The 21,667-nt window shown below is 47.2% G+C and overlaps 1 protein-coding gene across 1 annotated transcript; it reads left to right on the top strand.

The window, feature by feature from the left end:
- The first annotated feature begins 811 nt into the window (after nt 1-811).
- WEE2 (WEE2 oocyte meiosis inhibiting kinase) lies at nt 812-21,522 on the top strand. The gene is made up of 11 exons (XM_037049307.1): nt 812-1,153; nt 5,707-5,903; nt 7,507-7,558; nt 9,526-9,698; nt 11,133-11,254; nt 16,293-16,439; nt 17,098-17,205; nt 17,328-17,413; nt 18,018-18,188; nt 19,855-19,997; nt 20,586-21,522. The coding sequence occupies exons 1-11, from the start codon at nt 812-814 to the stop codon at nt 20,740-20,742; spliced, it is 1,698 nt and encodes a 565-aa protein (XP_036905202.1). The 3' UTR covers nt 20,743-21,522.
- The last annotated feature ends 145 nt before the right edge of the window (nt 21,523-21,667 follow it).

Raw genomic sequence — 21,667 nt, 5'->3', positions numbered from 1 at the left:
AAGACTCCCAAGCAGTAGGAAAACACGCTTTCACTATAAGACCCCGGGGGCCAGACTAATTGCCACTTTCCAGTGATACCAGTCTGCTTCTATGTGTTACTGATCTTACAGGCTTTTCTTTCATCAGTTTGAAAATTTGTCCAATTCCTTAAAAACTTTTAACTGTCAACACCTGGAGGAGGGCAGGGTGAGTGAGTGGGGGGCGCCTGAATTAAGGCAGGTGTGTCTGGCAAAGATCTAAGACGTGTCTCTATTTGGGAGATGAACTCCAGCCTAGGTGTGTTAGAGGCTGTTTAAAGATCGTTATTATATCCAAGTGATGCTGCATTCTGATGAACTTTTCGTAGCCACTGGGTAGGCGGGGACAGGAGGGGAGGAGAGGGGGAGATTTCTAAATGGTAGGTGTGAAGGAGGGAAAATACTTTCTTTTCAGTAATGAGTTTGTTCCCAGATTGGCTACCTGGTGTCTTTAAATCTATGCTAAATTAAAGGAACCCACCGTCGCACGAGCATCTTGTAGCCCGTGGGTTCAGGGAGACAGACTGTGTGTGAGATCTAGAAGTATTTCAACATAACTTGGCTGTAGTTGTTCAAAGAGTTGCTGGTGCTTTCTTTAATCAGAATGGAAATAAGGCCAAGCTGGAAGCCTGCAGACCTGCGGTACTTAAGGGAGAGACCCACCCGTGTCTCCATGTGGTGGGAGGAGGGCAGAGGAAAAGCCGGACTGGCCGAAGGTCTCCTCCTTACCCTGCGTCTCCTCACTGCTCCCCTCGGCCAGGCCTTCCTGCCTAGTTGTAGAGCTCAGGCCAGGATGGACTACATCAGTATTAACAAAGAACTAAAGCAGAAGCTAAACTTCTCAGGTTGTGAAGATGAGGATGAGAACAGAGAGCGGCAGGAAGGCCCAGAGGGCAGGGAGGCCCAGAGCCGCACCCCAGAGAAGTCTGAGGCTCCAGACTCAGAGGCCAAGATCATACCTCCCAGGACACCCCTCAGTGAAGTAGGAGAACTCATACTTCAGGAAAAAGACCAAGTGAGTCCAGAGTCTGTTTTGAGGACTCCGGTGTCAGAACCTCGCACATGCCCTTCCACGCCAACCCAGCCAGGCGACAGGGGAAAGCTGCGACACTGTGAGAGCCCCTTCACTCCCAAAGTGAGTAAGTTCTGGGGAGATGGACCCAGGTTCCTTCAGTTCAGCTGATGGAGAAAAAGGACTCGGTCCTTTGTGTGTATGTGCTAGGTTTGCCTCCCAGCCTCTCCTATCCCCAGTTATGTTTTCATTGGTGAAAATGTACAGGAGTTTAAAGTTTTCAGAAAACAGTTAAATGTCTCGCCGCCTGTCTTCTCAAAACCACTGGTGCCAGCGACTGTTCGGTGGAGGCCACAGATGAATGTTGGGCGGGGAAAGAGTTCCTCCTTAAAGACGTGGGCCTGGCAGGCAGGTCAAGATGCTCGCCTCGAAGGAGAAATTCAAGGTCTGATAACCCGGCTTGTTGCTCGGCCAATGGCAGAGACAGGACTAGAAACCTGATCTTGCGGCCTGAGCCTGTGCTTTCCATTAGGACAACTGGCTCTGTCTTTATGTGACTGTTTCCTAGTATTTCCTCCTGCAGGAATGTCCCTATTCTCTGAGCATGTGCGTGTCTCCTGGCTGCTGCTCTCCCCAGGAGGAAGTCCTCTCCCCTCCTGGGCCTTGTCAAGTTCAGGCTCTTCTGTTGTATGTGAGCAAAGAGGTGACCTGTTGACACGTCTGTATAAGCTGAGGATTGCAGAAAAGTAAAGGTCCCAAGTAGTTAGCATATTCCTTTATTCTTGTTGCTACTGGTCTCCTGCATGTGAGTCATTAAAGCCAGGGCCAGGCAGGGTGGCCTCTAATGGGCTGGGCCCCGTTGTGTGAGAGCCTGAGGGCTGGTATTAGCCCTGCTTTCTGCTGGCTCAGTGTGAAGTACTTCAGATCATTGTGATGACATCTGTGCTTCTGAGGGCAGCGCAGTCCCTGCCTGCAGGTCTCTGTAGCGCCTGCCGAGTGTGGGCACCGCGTCCAAGGGAGCACTAGGCTTCTTGCCTGCACTGTCAACAAACCACGCTCATATGCTCACGCGTCCATCTGTGGGTTTTTCTAAAGGGGCCAATACCAACCAGCCAGCCAGCCACTGATTTCTGGTTTTTTGAGAACCCACTGTGGGCAAGGAACATAAGACACGGTGTCTGAGAGAGACGAGATGGGCCTACAGACACTAGGTAGTGGTTCCATCAAGAGCGGTCAGGGTTTCTGGGTGGACTGCTCCTCGGGAAAGATACGAAGGGGAAGGAGGCACGTGAAGGTTAATGAAAGCTGGTGTGGTTCTGACACCTAGCACGCAGGCGGAGAGAGGGCTGAGAGAATGTGGCGCTGAGCAAAAGTACGCAGGGAGGCAAACGTAGCATGTGTATTTCATTCACTCATTTAAAACTCAACTGAACACCCTGACCCGCCGGCTGACCCTCTGCGGTCACACCCACTTACTGCCTTCCAAAAGTGCCCACCAAATAAAGATAAGCACCCGCCTGAAATGATCGATCAAGTTCAGATCAGGTTTGCCAGCGGAGTGGTACCCATGAGGAGAAAGGAGTGGGAATTAGGTCTCAAGACGTCAGAGACGCCTTGGCACAGAAAGTGATGTTTGAGAGAAGTCTTAAAGAATGGGTTGGGGTTCACCTGGCAAAGAAGAAAGGACTGAGACCTTGAGGCCAAGGGAAAAGCATCCACCAAATGATGGAGGGGAGAGGCCCTGGGAAAGCCGGGCGTTGCTCCATGTGATGGGTCCGTTCAGGACGGAGGGAAGGTGGCGAGGCCAGAGTCGGTAGGCAGGAGCTCCGTCAAGGCTTTACCCTAAAGATGTCGAGAGGGCCATTAAGTGGCTTTGGGCAGAGGCACCTTGGCAAACTCATGACCTTCAAATGAAGGAGGGGATGGAGCAGGAGAGATCTGGTGGCCGGTGGTATTCTTGGTAGATTTGCTGAGAAAGGAGAAGAGCCCGAATTACAACAGTGGTGAACGGAGAGGTGCTTAGGAATTGGTAACTGACTTGATGGAGGAGTTCAGGGGAAAAGGCAGACCTCAGGTGCAGTTGGGCCTCTTGCTGGTTTGACTACGTGGTTCCTTGAATCAAGGCAGGTGACACGAGAGAGGTACAGGTTTGGCAAAGGCAGAGAGGTCATGTAAACGCTTGGCTACATGGGTCTGACTCCAGGAAAACAATGGAAGCGGGAGGTCCGTATAGGGACTTGGCTGTGGGTGAGTCCGTGTGGCCTGAGTAAGAAGGGAGGTGGTTCAAGTGAGGGGTCTCGGATGATGCCAAGATTTGAGGGTCAGGCAGTGAACAGAGTTCGGGAGGGAACTCGGACATGTAACTGGGAAAGTACATACTTTATGAAGAAGAGGGTTTGGGTCAGAGGAGAGAGGCCAGGGCAGTGATAACTGGAGATGTTATGCCCGAGACCAGGATGCTCAGGAAAGGAGTGTTGGTTCAGTTCAGCCTTGCCCAGGGGATAGGATCAGAAATCACGGGAAGAAGGGACTTCAGCTCACCGTCAGGACTTCCTAGCAGATCGAGGTAGAAGGGCTTCCTTAGGGAGGGAGGCCCCTGTGGCTCTGTGACCCCTTGGTGGACATATAGAAGGGAATCAAGCACTGGGACTAGTTGTACCAACTGGGACTTGAACGTTTTCTTCCCAGTCCCAAGACCCTGTGATGATGTGCCTTAGTGGGGGGGGGGGTTGCCACCTTCTCCCACTGTCTCAGAAGTCAGGGGGCTATTCCCCCAAATTTCCCCTTTTTTTCCTCTTTTTCCAGAATGAGCTATACTGTCTGGGGCATATTTATACCCTCAACCTGGTCATCTTTCTGGAAACTTTCCACCTGCTTTACTTCTCTGAAATTCCTTCCATAAATCTTGTTCCAAACTACATTCTTTGGCATTTCAAAAGGGTTACTCATAATACTGCCAACCTGAATGAATGTAATGGATGCCCTTCCCTGTATTTTAAGTGGGGATCACAAAGTAAGAGTCATCACATTTTCAAACGAGGGATTCTGATATCGTCTGCCCAGATAGGAATAATTTTCCTTCCTCTTACCTGGAAAATGTCCAGGCCTTATTTGTGGTCCTTGAGACGTAGCAGCCAGAGCATTCTAGTGGCAGCCGTGTCCCTGCTTCATGCCAGATAGATGCGTTTACTTTCCACATGATGATAACATAAAAAAAAAAAAAGCTCTTTCCCAGGAATGGCTTACTGTAATTCTAAATTCGCTTTCTGAATCACATGACAACTGAGAAGTATTACACAGTCGCTCATCTTTGGAACCCACACTCAGCCCCATAATAAACGTGCAAGAAGACTGTCATTGAAGGCTCTCTGACAGTGTCCCCAGGCTCGTTCATGCTTTGAACTCTAAGATGTGTGTAAAACCCTCGTACAAACTCTCACAGGGACAGTGTCATCATTTTCTTCATTAAAAAAAAAATTCGGGTTTTTTGAAATGAAGAAAAATATAGTGTGTGCTCCACAGCTTCATTTCCACTTTCAGGGATCATGTAGTATGTCCAAGTTCGATATCCATTTTTCTGTAGCCTCATGTTCTTCATGTTTACATAAATGCTGTCATGTACAGACTCGTGTCGTGACCCACCTTCTGTATCTGCACTGAGAAACCATGGGTAGGGACTCTGGGGAGAGCGGAAATCTTTGAGAAAGGGCCTCACAGCACGGGACCAGGGCCCCCTGTGTCTGCCATGTGTTCTGGAGAACCCGTGGTGGCTCGGGTCCTCCTTGGGCCCTGGCCTTAGGTCACAATAGCATCCTGCTGTCTCTTTGGATGACACAGTAGCTCCAAGTCTCTGACCACTCCCCTCTGCTTCGTGGCTTGGTTCCGGTGAGGTTTCGGGCCTGTGTTCTCCTCCTGCCTCCTGTTTGCGGTGGGTACGTCCACATGTGTTTTCTTCCTAGTGGTGTGTTAGTTGGAGCCACTGCAGGGTGTTGAAGCTAGGGGCTGAGAGTTACTTCTCAGTTTTCTGGACTTTTTTTAACCCCACTGTATTTGGCGCCTACATCATAAGGGGGATTGGAAATTTCTCCTTCCATGTTTAGTCTATGAACTCTTTCCCTTACCAAGCGATTTATTTCTGAAACATGGACGAAGGACCGTTCATCCCTAAAGAGCCAGAATCCACCTCAGCTCCCCACCTAGCAGCCAGCCCTATCTCAGCTACTTAGTGGGCACCAAACCCACATTTCGACGAAGAACTGAGGGGAAGTTAAACTATACATCCTAAGAACACAGGGACCAGGTTCTAAAGTCATTTTCCTTTGTCTAAGCTTAAATGGCACCCTTAAAAAGTTGGAGGTGGGACTGTCTTTGGTGGTGTCCCAAGCTGCCCGTCAGAACTGCCCCAGCACTGGCCGGGGACATGAGGAAGTATAGCTTCCCGTGCTGGGCCCGCGGTTGGACTCTCAGGAGGCAGACTGGCAATGTGCATTCTTGTCAGAGGACCACTTATGAAGCGTCTAGTTTACATGGAAGCAGGTAACCTCTAAGGCCCCTTTCCGCAGTGACAGTCTTTGGTTCAAACATTAACTAGCTAGCCGATGGGCAACTTTTTTCTTTCTTTCTTTTTTTTTTTTCACTAACCCCGTTCTGATCTGCTTTTTGCCATCCTCCTCCAGGGCCAGCTGAGCCAGCCCATGGTCTCCTCGACAGGGAAGCTGCCCTCCCGAGGCTTTAAGCACTTCAGGCTCACACCTGTTTCCTTCACGGAGGAAGTGACCTCATCAGCTCTGGTTAATATTAACCCCTTCACCCCGGAGTCCTATAGGAAACAATTCCTCCAGTCCAGTGGCAAGAGGAAAATCCGAGGAGATCTGTAAGTATGTATGCTGTGGCCTGCGACCTTGGAGAACTGATCGAGAGGAAGGGAGAATATTAAAGTGAGACCAGGAACAAGAACTCGGCTAGGGTGACCTTGACATGGGTTACAATATCCCCTCCTTCCCACATGTCAGCGTTGGTCTCCACGGGCTTTGTCATGAAGGCTCCAGCATCTTTCCACTCTGAAGTGCACTGAAGGGTGGCTGTCCCATGAAAGGACAGCGTGGAGAAAGCAAGAGACCTCTGACTTCCACTGGGGACTTAAATGGGCCATGGAATTGCCTCAAGGGGATCACCTCTGGCCACAGAAGGGGAGCAGGTGGGGACGGTGGAGGTCACACTTTGGAGAGTATATCTCATTTCTGGTCTAGCTTGTCTCACTGGAGATGGGAGCTATGGGGCAAGGACTTGAACTTCTCCACAGGTGATGAAAGATGGGCTGAGGGGAAGAAGATAGGGTTGCTTTCAGAAGTGCTAAACATGGAAAGCCGGCTGCACTCCTGTGCGTATTCCTCAGGGGCATTTACTTACTAGTCTCTCCAAGGATGCTTTCTTAGAGAACGGAGCCACCTCTAAACAAAGGAACCAGTCATTTGTGCAGCCATGAACTCAGCAAAATAATGCACTGCTCATGGTCTGAAGTTTTTGGAGCATTTCACGTGTTCCCTTGAGTTGTTTCTTTTGGGATCAATGACCATGTATTACCCAGCCTCGGGCCCAGAATAGGTTTTCTCAGCGCTGCCTCCAGGATCTTAAATAAACAGACTTCAGCGCAAGTAAACCGCCCATTCTTGTCACCAAGAATTCAATTGTGTTTAGCCATTTAGGATTATTTATAAATCATCAGAATGAATGTTTTCACTTGTCGCTGAAGCCAGTCTAGGACTAGACAGTTCATCTGAATTCCTGGCAACGAAATTGGTGACAATTTGGTAATGTTACCTGGTGCTTCCAAGAGGGTATTTTTCTTATTTATTGTGTTGTTACTTTATAAAATTTCGAATGTAATATTATTTCGAGTTAGAAATGCCAAACCTCAATTTATTTCCATGAGTGTGATGCCTTCCCTTTGCCATTACCACCCGGTACTTCTCCAGAAGAAAAATCTATAGCTTGGCTGATATAGGCATTAAAATCTTGCAAACAGGATGTTTGTTGGAGACTCCAGCTCGCGGAACACTGATCAACAACATCTAAGCCAGCGTCAGAGCTGCTCCTGCTGTACCTACGCTCTGCCCGTGAACCTCATCCCCACAAAGCCAGGCTCTGGGGGAGGTGGGTGTTGGAAGGGGAAGGCGCAGGGTGGCGGTGAGGACCACCGACCAACAGTCTCATGTGTGTTGTGTGCTTTCCGGCCCCCCGTTCTCAGCAGATGTTGTTGTACTTGCCTGAAACCCCGCTCCCTTCTTTTATCTGGCTCCTACCCATTCCTGGAATCCTAGCTCACGGATCCTCTCTTTGGAGAAAGACTTTGACTCTTGAGAGAATTCATTGGGGACTGTCTACAGTATCCCTTGATGTCTTGCTCTTATCTTCCTGTATAACTTCAATTTACAGTAAGTGCTAATTGTATATTGATATCACTTTTTTTTTTTAAGCGAGGAAGCTGATCCAGGGGAAGGCAAGGCAGAACAAGAGCTGCCTGCCAAGGTGAGCGCCGTCCTCTGTCCGGAATGCTGTAGTGACAGTCATTTCACTCTCCTCCCCTCTCATCTGTCCCTCCCCTCCCCCCTTCCTTCCTTTCTTCACTTCTCCCCACTCCCAACACTTTGTGGCAAATGTGCTTTGCATCTGAATTTAGCTGGATTCTCATCAGGGTCCATATTACTAGCTAGTTGTTACTTTACCTGACAGTGTTGGATAGGTATATTGCTGAATCATTTCCTTGGAGTATTTTTATATTAAAGGTTATTGCTTTTGTCTTTGATCAGGGGGCAAATTCTATACGCATAAGGTAGAGAAATAAAGGACAAATCAAGATATCTAAGGTCCCAACAACGAAAAACAGAACAGAAAAAAATAGCACAGAGCCAGAGGTTTCTATGTAAAAATTTTAGCTCTTCAGTATGTCAGTATTGATTTTTATAATCCTCACGATTTTTGATCTAGTATCTCTCATTTGATAATTCAACCTGATAAAAATAGCACTGTAAATATCATCACCACAAACGTTTACTGCACCCATAACTGTAATAGCAGAAAAAAAACTCAATAAAACAAAAAGGGGAGGAGTGCTAATTGTCCCATAATAGGATGGCCAAGTAAATTACAGTTTAAAGTCAGTGGGATATCGCACTGCCATTAAGATGTTTACCGTCAAAACATGGCTGTTCAATGGTCAAGGCACAAAACAGGAGGGGAGGGGAGGGGAGGGGAGGGGAGGGGGAGGAGGGGAGTTTGAGGGGTGGACTTTGAGGGGTGGACTTTGAGGGGTGGACTTTGAGGGATGAGGGGTGGGGCAGGCTGGCTTATTTACTGCTGGAGATGAGGATGGGAAGGTAGTGGGTGGGTGATTGGTCAGTGGCCTTGAGGCCTCTGATCAGAAGGGGTCCTCAGGTGAAACAGTTACGTGTGTCTGATTCTGCAGTGTTCTCCTGCAGAAATGGTTCTCACTATTACAGGAGATGGAGGGAGGGCTGGTAGCTATATCGAATCCAGACAGGGAGGAACCAGAGCTTGAGACTGGCTCAGGGCAATGGGAGGGGCAGATCTTGCAGATGAAGACTGGTGTTGGATGTGGAAAATGAAGAGCTAGGGAGAGTCAAGATTTTTAAAACTCCAAGTTAGATGAAAAAGAGTTCTTGCTAATGGAGACACTGGGATCATGCTGACTTTGTGGAGATAAATGAGCTTGGATTGAGATTCATAGAAATTTATGGCAATCAGAGTCACCATTTACTGGGAATTCACTATGTGTTCCACATTGTGCTAAATCTCTCTCGCACACCCACACACGCACGTGCACACACACACGTGTGTGCGCATGCACACACCCTGAGATTGATAGTTGCCATCGACCTCATCTGACAGATGAGAAAGCTGATTCACCTGAGGTTATTTACTAGCCGGCAACCAGTGATGTTGCTACTTGCCCAGTAGGGGAAGTGGTTTCTGTATCTAGGCATGCAACCTGAAATGATCCAGCTGACAAGTGCTTTCCAAGCTGAGATTGGTGAGGAAGCAAACTGAACACAAGGATAAGTATGCTTACTCAACTCAAGATAAAGAACATTAGCAGCCGGAGCGTGAGGCATGTGTAGCGGGTAAAAGGGAGGCTGGTGGGTTCTTTGGTTTTGTTGTTTTCCAACGTGCTCTACCTGGGCCTCGGTCAGTGTTTCAGCCAAAGAGCAGTAGCTCTGGCTGTGAGGAGACGTGTCCCCTGCAGGCACACACCGGTCCGAACAGTAAGGTCAGACAGGAAATGAAAGCACAGAGAAGGCAGCCAGCAATTGGGGAGGTTGTTGCCCTCATGAATATTGATACAGACAGAATCCAATGGATTGCCCCACATGTCTGTTTTGAAAACTTAGAGAAATTTAGGAATCTTCCTCAATTTTATTGCTCACAGATTTTTTTTAGGAAGGATCATTTTAACTATTTTTACTAAAATGTTTCAGAGATGTATCCTACGAGAGACTGACATGACTTCCCGCTACGAAAAAGAGTTCATGGAGGTAGAAAAGATCGGGGTTGGGGAATTCGGCACAGTCTACAAGTGCATTAAGAGGCTGGATGGATGTGTTTATGCAATAAAACGCTCCACAAATTCTTTTGCACAATCATCAAATGAGTGAGTATCTTTGATATGTACTAGAAATGCAAACTTGGATTTGGAAAGCATTTTTCTTGTCAAAATACTTTGAATAATAGCACAGACGTTATGAAAAACATTTGGGGCTTTTAAAGACCACCCTGCCCCCTCCATTGTATGTTGTCTCACATTTGTAACCTTTCTTAATTTTCCAGAGCAGAGATGAGTTACTTCCTGAAATATACAATGGTCATTTGGGGTCATTTTGTGGTGTGTGCGTGTATGTGTGCTTGTGTGGTTTCTGTGGCTTTTACTCCTTGGTCCTAACTGCTTTTTAAAAATTAATAGATTTATGGAACGGCCTTACAGTGTCTGTTTAGTTCATCAGAAATATTGCCAAGTAGAAAGTTATTGATTGTTAACTCCTTGGCTTGTCTCTACTTTGTATTAATGGTGAATTCCACAGGCGAGTTTCAAGGGTTACAAGCAAGAAAAGCCTAACAGAAATTTAGATTTCATTCCCAGAAGTAATTGTTCTTCCTTTTTCCCAAGTAAAACAAATATTTTCAGACTCAGCCAAAGTTTTTAATGATCCGTGGGGATATAATACTTAAGCCAAATCTGGAATTACAGATTTTGGAATTCTCCGTTTTTATACCGAAACTCATCGAATACTGTATTTTGCTTTTCTTGGGTTGGATTTCCTATTCCACAATCAATATTCCTCTCCAAGACTGTCCTCGTGATGCCACGTTGGCTGAGTTGAATATTAACTTGGACTGTCTGGCCTTCATAGAGAAGAGGGAGGGTCCATGACAATGTCCCCAGTCAAGTCTATGGTGGCCTCCTTGCGAAGCCCATCAGGGTGCTGTGATTACGATGCAGTGAACTAAAGATCCAAAGCCTACTTGCTGTGGAGGTGGCACCACCTAAGCCTCCTCTACTTATGCCGTGTTTGATCAAAAACCACGGCCTTTGGTACCCAGAGGACCAAGGCTCTGGTCTGAGGCCTCCTATCACTGGCTTGACTTTGGGCTGGTCACTGAATTTCCTAAGGCACAGGTGGCAAAACACAAGGCCCGTGGGCCGAATCTGGCCCTCCACCTTGTTTTATCTGGCCTGGCACCTTGCTTTTACCCAGCAGCCCACGGGCCGAGCTCTTGCTTAACTGTTAAGGAGTAGTTACATTTATACAGTCTTAAAATTACATTTGGCCCTTTGAAGGCAACCTCGAGGCTAGTGTTGCCCGTGGTGAGAATGAGTTTGACACCCCTGTGTCAACTCAGGGGCTTTAGAATCTAAAGCCTTTATCCTTGCCACTGTGTCTTACTGGTAGTTACGAAAATTAGAGATAAACTAGTAAGCACTCAATAAGTGTTCTGACATTGTTCATAATGCTCCGTGTCTTGTCTTTGAAAAACATTTGCATGTCTATTGCCTTGGTTCATTCTTCTCAATGCTTTCCTGCCTCAGGAATTCGGCTCTACATGAAGTTTATGCTCACGCGGTGCTTGGTCATCATCCCCACGTGGTCCGTTACTACTCTGCATGGGTAGAGGATGACCACATGGTCATCCAGAACGAATACTGCAATGGTAAGCATGCGGACTAACAATGACGGAGAGGGAGATGAACTTGTAAGTCTTTGGAAGAAAATCTCTGCCTCTTCCTTGTAGCCTATGCCAGGTGTGATGCCCGCACGTCTGCACTGCCGTTTTGCTTGGAAAGCAGAGAGCTGGAGGACATGGGTTGGGTCGGACAGGGACTTCAGGTTTACGCTATTCCACCTCGCTCTTGAAGCTGATGAGTAGCTGATTCACAGAAGCTATCACGCCCTTCACACTTTTCTTAATGCTGGAGAACTTTGATCTCAGTGGTTTGAAGGGTAAACCATCCTTTTACCATTTGCTAGGTATTCTGAAAGATGCAGGCATCGTCCCCACCATTTCGGGGGGAGGAGGCGGTAAATTGATACAGCCAACTTTCGATTACTTTTCAAGTGGGCTGCTGAGTTTGGGAGTTGGTCGTGTTTCCCGCTGCTTCTTCCTTGTGAGCTATAGTGTTTTCCCCAGAGTCAGGGCATGGGGTGAGGGGCGGGGTCTGAGACTCGGGGACTCCTGATGTGTTCTCCTAGACCCTTCAGGATGGTCTGTACATGGTAACCAGAAAAACTTTTTCTGGGCTCCTGAGGTCACAGAGTGGTCTTCTGGTTTAACGTATTTCTAATCCACGATGAAGGGGCTGACTTAACAGCAGCTGTGTGTTGTTGTTCGGTGGTCAAGTATAAAAGTACCACCGTACTGAACAGAAGCTTGCCACCATCTGGGGAGCCGCAGTCCATATTCCGGCCTGGATATGGATATCCAGCAATCCGTATTCCGGCCGGTGATACTGGCTAAGGGCATCCCCCTCCCCCAGCACGCCTCCCCCTGAGCCCCTTCGCTGGCACGCAGGCCGTCTTCCCCGAGCACGTGCGCCCAGCCTGGCTGGTGAGCACGGGGATCGGTGACCGAGCTTCATCACTGTGCGCACTGGTAAATACACAGGTGGGTCAGTAAGTGGCATTATGAAATGCTAGAACCATATACAATGGTGCACATGTCCTGCAAAGTCATGATTTGGCATTTCTCTTGTTATTTCCTTACAGCCTGATTCCTTTGTAGCCCCGTCTGTGACTTTGTGGGGTTTTCCTTCAATAAGCTCACCCCAAGCTCCTTCTTCTGTCTCTTTGAGATTAAAAAAAATGGGCCCTACCTTTATAGTGGGGATTGAAAAGTTGAGATGTTTCTTATCTTCTCCTCTTCCTAATTTCCCTCACCATGACCCAAGATTCCCTGTTCCTTTCCTCCTTCTCTCTGTCAGAATATTGGTCTTATTTCTCTGTTATTTCTGTGACTCTTAGCTACTAACAAAGATAATGACAAGCAACAAAAATCAGTAAAGCAAACCAAAACAGATTTGGGGCAATGCAAAGATTTCAAAGTGGCAAAAAATGAGATAGCGGGATTGTTGCTCTTATAACTCGTCTTTTAATTCTTTTCAACATTCCAGTACCTTCTACAGGCTGGACGCTGTATTAAGCTCTAGGTAAGAAACACTGTACCTAGAGTGAGGTAAGGTAAGTCCTTATCTTCAAGGAGCTTTATTCCACTTGCTCCGTTACAGTGACTACACAAGAGACAACTAGGTGCAAAGCCAGATGGTACAACTGTGGATAAAAAGCTTTCAGAGAGCATGACTGTCAGCAAGAGGCATCGTGGAGTGGGGGGAGGGGCTGGGGCTTTCCAGCTGGGCAGACTCGGGGTTGAAGCCCAGCTCTGCCTCATGTTAGGGGTATGATCACCGGGATGCCACTTAATCTCAGGGTTAAGAAACTAGTAAGTATTTAAGGGAGTAGTTTGACAATTAGCAACCTTCCACATCAAACGCTAGCGCAGTGACCATGCCTGACACAGAGTAAGACGTCTACAGTAGTTGTGATTAGAGCGGCCTGAGAGAATCTCCTACAGGAGGGAAGACTTGCAGAGGATGACGAGAGTTCAGGGAAGGACCGGGAAGACGTCCAGTTAGGGGACAGCCTGCAGGCAAAGGGCATGATGGCACTGGCAGTGGGTCTGGCCAAGCAGACAGTAGGGACATGATGGGACGGAAGAGCCCCCATACTAGGAAAGAGCAGCATGGTGAACTGCGGGGAGACCAGCGCGGGCGGTGAAGGCCAGGCAGTGGATCTGGACTGGAGGTGACAGATTATGAGTTAATCACTGTCTGTCTGTCATGCTGGTCCACCCACTCCACTGCGTCCTCACCCAGCAAAATGTAACTCTGATTTCTCCAGATGTAATTCACATATTCTGAACCCTTCAAATGTGAACTGACCGGGGAAAATAAAGCGTGCCCTTCTACCTTGTCTTGTCTGTAGCTATGGATACCCATGTTGACACTTTGTCCTGTGGCTCTAAATAAGAGTCCGAAGAATCTGTAAGGTAGCAGAGTAGCCAGTGCCTCGTTCCTTCTCCTCCCTTCACTCACCCTACGCCCCCCTACCTTCAGTGTTTCCTCCTCATGCCCGCCTTCCCCCTGTGCCACCAGCCTGTTGTAGCATCAGGCCGGATCATACACAGTTACGGCTTTAACTCAGATGGTAAATAAGATGGTTGAGATAACTTTGATTGTAACTACTAGAGACTAGCAGTCATCTGAAATCCCTTATTGTCTCTTCAGAGCCCTGAACCAATTACAGTAATCAATGTTCCCTCCTCCTCCCCCAACCCTCGCCAAGATCCCCTACAAGTCACCGTGGGGTCAGCCTAGGCCATCGGAAGGTGTTCAGTAGCAGGCTGATTCTGCAACCACCTGGATCCTACCTGAAACAGGATTGGACGATGGGTCTCTCCCTACAGGCTGTATTTTCTAGGGATGCCTCCCATCACTGAGGTTTGGCAGGGCATGCTTATCTAGAAGGGTGGTTCTCACGTTTGTCCGAGTGATGTGACATCCGGAAGTCGGTGTCCCTGTGAAATGCCATGAATACTGGTTATGCTTTCCACCAAACCAGGATCCCTTTACCAGCAGCAAAATAAACTTGTGTTGAAGGCAGCACCATCAAACCAAGATAGTGAGACTACAGGTGTATGAACAAAATGTCCTGTTGTATTGATGGTCTGCATTTGCTATTTCTTACTATGTATTTGGTTTGGTATCAGTTAGCCTCATGAGCAGACAGGAAAACGTAGATATATTTCTCTTAAGGTCTTTTTTTCCTGCCAAGAGGGGAAGTACCTTTATTTTATCTAAAGGAAGGAATTCAGCAGCTCATCTCCTGAAGGTGGTATGAGAAGCGCTGCCCAGAGCTGGTTGATCCATTCCAGGGCACAGAGCTGGCAACGGCCATCCACAGGGGCTACCTGGGGTTACGGAGCTGAGGCTCCAGTGTAGTTAGGTGAGGTTAGCAGGTGTGATGTGTGATGCTTACTGTCCATTCAGTATGGCTACGCCCGCACACACATACTTCCTCGTTAACATGTGCTATTTAGTAAAGAGCAGTTAATTGTGCCCTTCTCCAAGAAGTGGACAATCAACATTAGCTGTAACAAAATACGGATATTCAAATATCTTTGCATACAGCACATATGGGTACTTTTCAGTAACTTCTACTATTTTTAATGATTGCTTGGCTAACTTTAATATTACCTACAGAGCTTCTGAGTAATTACTAGGGCTGCCAGCATGGGTCTAGTTGCCCTTACTAAGTACCTGCAGTTCTTCAGGGGGTTAGAAATATTTCTGCTTCGAATCCACAAGAACACGTTACAGGGTTTCTGAGTGCCCCCAGCATGCTTCTTTCTTTCCATACCTATTACGGGACACTTGACTCAGACTTTCTCATCTTTTGGTTGCCAGGATAAACATTTAGATCAGAAAATATTTATTATGTGCCCGACCTAGGGAAAGGGGAGACGCAGTGCAGGCCCTGCGCTAAAGGGGCCCCCTGGCTAGTAGAGAAACAAGAGTTCAAGTGGACAGGGGCCTGGACGCAGCCCTCCCCTCCTTGTCCTGCCTCAGAACCTCACCTGCAAACTCGGTCTCAAGGGGACTTTGTTTTCAACAATCTCCAACGCGTTCTTTCTTCACTTAGTCTTCCTTTCTAATTAATGTCATCTCTAATGCATGCATTCTTTTCTACGAAGGTCCCCAGGGTGGACAAAGCAACCTTTAGCCCCTCTTTGTGTTTCTGGAAGGGGCTGAATTCTTTTCCTCTCTGAACTTAATTATTTTGACACGACAGATCACTTTTCAAATTCAGTTGTTTTCATGGGATACTCTTAAGTACAGATTTCCTTAAAAATACCATTGCCATCTGAGATCCTGTTCTGATGTGCACTTGAGGGTGGAACTATGGGCTTTATAACTGCCAGGGAGACACAGGACTCTGTAATTTTGCCTGAAGGGGCTACTGATAAACACTAATTAATGCAGTAAGGGGTTCAGACACGTTCTACTGCCTCAGTGCAGGGCCATCAGGACCAGGTGGTCAGGTGAGTCCAGGCCTCATGTCCTACAATGACAGCAACAAAGCAGGAGCTGCAGTTAGGGCACAGACACGGTGACTCAGGATTTAGGTGCACGCTGACATTCCATATTTCCCTTGAGCCAGCAGTCCTGAAATGTTCTTATCTCATGATATATTGTTCAAAGGAATTCAACATAGAATCAATTGCATTAAAATTACTCATGGGCTATAATGACTGGATTGACACTGGCATGAAATTAATCATCACGCCAACGGTAACTGTGGGACCGAGGCTGACTGGCCTTCTGGTTAATGATTGGGTGAAAGTTTGAAAATGTTGGTCGAGGCATACCCAAGGCAACAGGGCCACATATTGGATACTGGGGATCCAACACACTCGTCTCCTCTTTAAAAGCCCTATAACCCTTCTTTCTAACATGCCTGTGGGGTGGACAGGGGGAGATACTGTGTTTTGCATTGACATTGCAGTCATCTAGACTCACGGGATGGGGTTCATTCACAAGCAATTTATCGATTGTTTCCTTGCTTTCATCCGTGAGATTTATACCTTTTCTCTCATTCTGTGGGGGGTGGGGGTGCTCCCCTTGCTTGTTCTTTCCTAGGTGGGAGTCTGCAGGCTGCCATAGCTGAAAACACCAAGTCTGGCCATCATTTTGAAGAGTCGAAACTCAAAGACATCCTTCTACAGATTTCCCTGGGGCTTAAGTACATCCACAGCGCTGGCATGGTGCACATGGACATCAAACCGAGTCAGTACGGCGCCCTTGGCCCCATTTAGTCCTCTCCACGCTCCAGACAGAATCTGTGCCTGTGTGGCTATCCAATGTCAAAGGCACCATTTGCTGGCTGGATCCTTTCCTTTCGCGCATTTCCCCTGAACAAGTCCAGTTAGATGGCTTTCACCATTTTCTCCCTGGGCCCGGGGGGACAGGGAAAAAAGACTCTTTCCCAGATAGTGAAGCCGAGGAAATAAGTATTTAATGTACTCCACAGGTCTGAGTGACCGTGTGTCGGGTACGTCCCGTGTTTACTGGTGCTAGCCCCTGCACACTGGCTGAAGGGAGCAGAAATGAGTGGTTTTGGCCCTCTTCAATGTGAAACTCAAGGAAACGTTGTTCCTGTATTGTGGGTTTCCCCCCTTATTTCTTTGTTTTGAGGCCACCAGCCTCTTTGGAGGATGGGGTCGTGTCTGACATCAGTTTCACTTAATGAGGTGTCACGCTGTCAATCACTGAGCACACTGCTCCTAGGTCGTGTGAGAGATTCCAGGGAAACAGATAAAGCTCGTACTGTTGTAGCAGCCACACGGAAGAGGAAGAGGGGAGTAGCTGTGATGGCAAATCCAAAAAGCCTCGGGGGTGAAAAATCTCAGGAATCATTATGTAGGTCAATCCTGTATTTTTGCAGGTAACATCTTCATTTGCCACCAGATGCAAAGCAACTCTCTGGTAGTCCAAGAAGAGACTGAAAATGACGCCGACTGGTTTGTCTCTGCTGACGTGATGTACAAAATCGGTGAGTCTGCCTTGTATCCTGACCTGCATTCTATTTTCCTATAAAATTTATACTGATGACTCCATCCGTTTCTGTTTTAAGAAAGCCATGCTTTTAAGGAGCTCCATTTCTTTCTCTTTCAGGAGACTTAGGTCTTGCAACATCAATAAGCAAACCCAAAGTGGAGGAGGGAGATATTCACTTCCTGGCTAAGGAGATTTTGCAAGAGGTATAGATTAGGGGAATGGAGGCTGTTTTGTAACCCACCGAACCTTCTGACGCTCAAAGGAAAAAAAGGAAAAGTACATATTTATAATTTAAACTCATGTTATCCCTTTTCCTATTCAGAATGGAGACCAAAGATAGGAGAGCAATGTTCCCCAAAAAGCAGGAGGAAAGCTGGCTCATTCATGGATTAATCAGTATTTGTACTCTTCTTTGTAAAGGTTCTCTACTGTTTCTAGTATTTCTTAGAATTCCCAAACTCATGGATGGCCCAGTAGGAAGGAAAACTATACAGGTCCAACCCATCGTTATCACACTACTTACTCCTTGACAGTGTGCCACCACTGGTCATTGAGAAGGCCGTTAGTCATTGCCCATCTCCTAGGATGTCTGTGGGGTCAGGCCCGGCACAGCGGTATCAGTGGGTGGATTGTGGTCTGCCCTCTGTCCTCCTAGAAGTAAACCTCTCACCACCGTGGAGGTGACCTTGCCTACTGAGTCTGTTTAAACCCACATGCACTCAGATGAACCTTTCTCACCAGGAGTATTTTGGTCTAGACTCACGCCACTCAGCAAACCAACTGGCCTGCCTGTCTTCTGTTTTGCAGGATTATCAGCATCTCCCCAAAGGAGACATATTTGCCTTGGGACTGACGATTGCAGTGGCCGCGGGCGCCGAGCCCTTACCCAGCAATGGTGCCCTGTGGCATCACATCCGCCAGGGTCACCTTCCACACATTCCTCAGGAGCTCTCTGAAGAATTCTACAGTCTGCTCAAGGTGCTCTCTCTTGTGAAACAAGGAGATGAAATATATATGTATTTTTTAAAAAATGTATAATGGCGAGTGGGCGGGGGAAGGGAAGTGGAGATGTTGGAAGTCACTGACAGAAAGAAAAGGGCTCACGACCGGAAAGCCAGCAGAGATGCGGCAGATTGAAGGCTCCTCCAGGACGTTTAGAGACTATCACAGAGACCTTTTATGCCACAGTTTAAAAAATCTGCTTACATTCTTTCCATTTGTCTTTTGGAACAACCCTGTGAGGTGGATGGTTGAGAAAGTCAAGGCTCACAATGCTTTCCTGACTTGCAATCTACCTTCGATAATCAATGAACTCCAAAATCAAACCTGGTCTTGCTTCTATTTTATAATTTTAATCATTGTCAATAGTAGCAGTGATGTGATTACTAAGCAAACAAACAAACAAACAAAAAAACCCCCAAGTTTTGAGTGTATAGAAGAAAGTATAAGCTAATTTATTGATTAATAAGTGACAATACCACCAACCATTTGAGCTACTGGAAGAAAGGTAATGTCAACTCAGGAATCTGCGTGTCACTTGTACTCAGTGATATCTGAGTGTGTGTAGGGACAAGGGAAGGGAGGTCTCACACCGAAAGAGGGTGGTGCAAAAAAAACTACACTGGCGAGAAGCTTAACTAAGAAAAGAAAATATGTAAGACTTACTTTAGGGCTTAAGGAACAAGATCCACGAGGATCCCTAAAACAGCCTTAGAAATAATCTACCTTCTCAGAGATTAAATTTGAGTTTCACGGTTTGCCTGAAAACTTCAAATTTAATTACAAACTTGTCTTGCCTCACTTCCGCTTTCCTGACAGGAGGAGGCAAGCCCTTCCTCACAGTGGTCTTTGTGCATAGTGCGACCACCTAGTTTTAGGGGCCAGTTACCCTCCAGTTCAGCAGGCAATTATCGAGTGCCTCAGTTCTGGCCCTGTTCGAGGTGACACATATAGGTTAATTCACTTGATTCTCACAACAGTCCAGAAGGTGAATCCTGCTGTCCCAAATCCCAGGAAAAGGAAACGGTTTCAGCCTAGGGAAGTGACTTGCTCCAGACGTCAGAGTTGATGGTGGAACTGGCACTGAACATCAGTCCCCAGATGGAAGGTTCATTATAGGACACTGCTAATCGCTGCATGCAATTCGGTGTTTTCTCCTGCCGTCAGGTCGTTTTAGGTGACAGACACCCACCCCCACCTGAAGACAAGTGCTGTAGGGATATATTGTCACGGTGCAGTATCTTTAATTAATTTTAAGTGAGAAAGGAGCATGCTGTGGTAGAAAGCAAGCCAGACTAGGAGCTGGGTAACCTGGATTTTAGTCTCGGTCCTGTCAAAGACTTAGACAAGCCACTTTTTATGCCAGGACCCATTTCTTCCTGTTGAAAATGAAGCTATTAGACTAGTTAATCATCCAACCTGCTGTAAACTATGATACTTAAAGCTAAGTCAGAGGCATGGCTGACTGTTGCTACCAGATGCGGGTGACGGCCTGTCCCAGGTGGAGTGAGGTTGTCATCTATGTGCTCCCTCCGCACAAAGGAGAAGCGCGTTTCAGCAATGCCACCCGCAGAAGCTGGCTTGGAGGTGGCCTGGGTGGGGAGATTTCCTCAACACTGAAGCTTCTGTTTCCGTCGGTCGTCAGAGCATGATCCACCCGGACCCGAGGGAGAGGCCCTCCGCAGCGGCTCTGGCTAGAAGCCCAGTTCTCCGCTCCTCGCTGGGGAAAGCAGAAGAGCTCCAGCTGCAGCTTAACTTGGAAAGGATGAAGACAGCCACGCTGGAAAGGTAGCTGTCGGGTGTCGCAGTGGAGAAAGAACCTACTGTGTGCTACTCCTACTGATAGGACTGCAGTATCTTCTCTATGGATGCAGGGGGAAGCCAACATTATAATACTGTTCAGCTGCCTTCTTGCAATTGTCTAGACCAGGGGTTGGCAACCTGTCCCATGAAGAGCTAGGAGGTAAATATTTTATATTCTGTGGGCCATTTGATCTTGGCTGCCATGACTCAGCTCTGCCACAGTAATGGGAAAGCGGCCGTAGGCAACATGCATATGAATGAGGGTGGCCAAGTTTTCCAATAAAACTTTATTAGCAGAAGCAGGTGTCTGGCCAGACTCCGCCCAGGGGCTGTTGCGCTGTGCTTTCATATATAGCTGGCAGCACTGCTCCCACCCCCCAACTTTTTTTTTAATTTTAAAGACCACCTATGTCCCAATCAGCAGGATTTGGGAAACTAATTGGCTGGGTGTGGCGGCCATCTTCTAAGACAACCACAGGAGCAGACTTTCTGTTCCATGTACAGCTTAGGGCCTGTTTGTGTAAAATATCTAATTTAGGATGGAGTAACATGCTTTTCCTCTTTCATTGCCAGGAAGCTGAGAGAAGTCCAGCAGGCCCGGGTTTCCCCCCAGGAAGGCCACAGTGACTCTGAGGTCTTGGCGACCCCCACAGGATCACGCACCAAATGCCTGGTGGGAGGAAAGAGCGCGAAGTCTTTGAGCTTCACCTATGGGAATTCTTCCTCGTAGGGACTCGTTTCACACCGACCCACAGTAAACACTGACTGTGCCAGACTCTCTCTTGTAAATGGAAAGATTAACCAGCTCGAAGGCCCGAAGATGTCAAGAGTACGCCTAATCTAGCACTTACAGCCAAGATCCGAAAGCGACTGAGGAGTCCTACGACTTGGTCGCAGGCACAATAATCTCCTGTTATATTCCTAACGCCACCCACCCGGAGTCCATTTCTCACATTCACTGGGCACAACGGGAAAGCACGGGCTTCTGAACTCATGGGAGAGAAGGAATCAGCAGCCCTGGCTGCAGCCTCTGCACTAAGAGGCTGCTCTAGCTAACAACCCAGGAAGGATCCAGTGGCGCTCCCTGCACATAGAAAGATACGCAACCTTGTTTTGAGTTGAGGCATCGGCTTACAAGAAAATGCACCTGGATTTCAACAAATGTCTCCTAGGCTGTATGATGGTATTTGTGAAAGAATTCTCAGCCACTTTAGTTTTCTACTGTGTTCTCTGAATGGAGACAATCTCTTTCTTTGATACTGAATTTATTTTATTAAGTATAAATGACTTCCTCATTATTTGAGGTGAGTAGAAATAAGACGACATGTAACTTGAAGTTTCTGAGCTGGCTATTAACTGATGGGACAAAAGTACTGGGTCCAGGGGATGAGAGAAGTTTGATGTGATTCTCTCTCCTTGGTCTATTCACTCTGACATTCTTGTAAGTGCTATGGCTGGTTTTGATTTTTTGCATGTCACCAACTTCTCCTTGATTTTATCAAAATTTGGCTTTGTTTCCTGTGATTTTTATCATATTTTATCCCAAATCCTTTTCTCTGTACATATTTTTAAAGGAATAGAATATTTGTAAATAAAGGTTTTTATCTTGCCCAAAGCCAAATCTGGGTAAAGCATTCTTCTTTGTAATATGGAAC

This window comes from Sturnira hondurensis, unplaced genomic scaffold, assembly GCF_014824575.4.
Source record: "Sturnira hondurensis isolate 20B ecotype Veracruz unplaced genomic scaffold, ASM1482457v3 Scaffold0006437, whole genome shotgun sequence".
NCBI classification, from domain to species: Eukaryota; Metazoa; Chordata; class Mammalia; order Chiroptera; family Phyllostomidae; genus Sturnira; species Sturnira hondurensis.
The sequence above is the reverse complement of the archived record's forward strand: the minus strand, read 5'-3'. Positions and strand labels throughout refer to the sequence as shown.

What these genes read in the sequence shown, in the direction of transcription:
- WEE2 (XM_037049307.1), top strand. Translation starts at nt 812, where the DNA reads ATGGACTACATCAGTATTAACAAAGAACTAAAGCAGAAGCTAAACTTC. An exon ending in CCAGAACGAATACTGCAATG is followed by an intron (nt 11,255 to 16,292) that starts GTAAGCATGCGG and finishes GTTCTTTCCTAG; the next exon opens with GTGGGAGTCTGCAGGCTGCC. An exon ending in GCACATGGACATCAAACCGA is followed by an intron (nt 16,440 to 17,097) that starts GTCAGTACGGCG and finishes GTATTTTTGCAG; the next exon opens with GTAACATCTTCATTTGCCAC.